The 1522-nt window shown below is 66.1% G+C and overlaps 1 protein-coding gene across 1 annotated transcript; it reads right to left on the reverse strand.

Moving 5' to 3' along the window:
• Nucleotides 1-8: 8 nt before the first annotated feature.
• EXOSC6 (exosome component 6) lies at nt 9-1129 on the reverse strand. Its single transcript, XM_011387172.2, has one exon. The coding sequence runs from the start codon at nt 1072-1074 to the stop codon at nt 256-258; it is 819 nt and encodes a 272-aa protein (XP_011385474.1). The 5' UTR covers nt 1075-1129; the 3' UTR covers nt 9-255.
• Nucleotides 1130-1522: the final 393 nt, after the last annotated feature.

Genomic DNA, 1522 nt, shown 5'->3' on the forward strand with positions numbered 1-1522 from the left:
ACTTGGGAATTACTGCCTTCGCAGGTTTCTTCAACTGGGCTGGAGCCAGCTCAAATAGAAAAGTATATTAAAGGAACGATTTGTACAATGTCGTTTCAACGCAGCTGTCGAGTGCATCAGTTCTGCGCGCGCCTTCCCAGATCCTCTCGTGTTCCGAATTCTCAGGGTGGCGCAGTCCGGACGCCGATGGCGCGGGTCCTTTCGGGGATGGCGGCAGCACAATCCTCGGTGTCCGTCATTGCTCCCTCTTCTGGTTCAGTGCGAGGCAGCGGCGCCCCTTCGGCGGGCAGCCCGCACCAAGCACTGCTGCAGTACGGGGTAGAGGCGCTGACAGCCCTCAAGGCCCATGCGCACAGCCTCTGCCCAGCTCTCGGTCGGGCCACCCTCCCCGCTGCCCAGCAGTCCGGCCACCTGGTTGAGAACTGGCATGAGCGCCACGGTGAGGCCAGCGGCGGCGCGCTCCTCCTCGAGCCGCGTGGGGTCCAGCAGCCAGGTGGGCGCGAGCCCCGGCGCGCGACTTAGGCCGCAGCCCACCACCAGGTCGTACATCTCGACGCCCGCGTCGGCCAGGGCGAGCGCGGCGGCCGTGAGCGCGGCCGCCAACGCCGAGCCGCCGTCCTCAAGCAGCAGCGCCGACACCTCGAGCTGCGCGCGCGGGTAGCGACCCAGGCGCACGGCCGGCTCGAGCGCTTCCTGCAGGGCCAGCGCCAGCTCGCGTTCCTCGCCGCCGCCCGGGGGCGCGCGGCGCCGGCGGCCCGCGAAAGGCGCGCGACGGAAGTCGCAGAGCAGGCGGCCCCGCAGCGCGGCAGGGGCCTCACCGCCCGCTCCCGCCGGGCCGCTGCTACGCTCGCCGCCCTCGGCCTGCCGCGGGCCGGACACGGCGCACAACACCTTGGTGCCTCCCGCCTCCAGGTAGGCCGAGCCCTTGGCTTGGCTCAGCAGCCCGGCGCGTGCGTACACGGGCCGCAGCCGCGTCGGGTCTCGGGCTGCGGGCGCCTCGTCCTCGTCCGCCGTGTACAGCTGCGGCGGCTGCGACTCCTCCGGCCCACGGATGCGGCGGTGGTCCCCGGGCATGGCGGCGCCTCGCTTGCGAGCCGCTTCCGCCGCGCGCCCTCGCGAGGGCTGTCGGGATAGTGGCAGACACCGCCGAACTACCCCCTACCGTCTTGGAGGGAGTATGGCGAGCGTTGCACAACCCCGTGGCCGCAGCGAAATACGCCCGGGTTTCCATGGATGGATAGACGCACTGTGCAGGCCTTCGTGAGTGGGACCTGATCTCTATCCTCCCGGACCGAGGCGTATGTCTCCTTCCTTTTCACTTGTAAAGGGTTGTAATTTTTTTTTAAGGTTTTTAATTATTTTTACATTTATTTGTATGACCGACTTTTATGTGTTTCCCCACTCCTTTGCCCGAGAGGGCCAGTGACCCTTTTGTCTTGAGCACTCCTGTACCCTCTATTGCCTTGGCTGGCTTAAATGCTTGTTGAATTGATAGAAACGGTGTCTCTCCTGTGTGGAAACC

The sequence above is a fragment of the Pteropus vampyrus genome, unplaced genomic scaffold (genome assembly GCF_000151845.1).
Source record: "Pteropus vampyrus isolate Shadow unplaced genomic scaffold, Pvam_2.0 Scaffold1000000653, whole genome shotgun sequence".
NCBI lineage: Eukaryota > Metazoa > Chordata > Mammalia > Chiroptera > Pteropodidae > Pteropus > Pteropus vampyrus.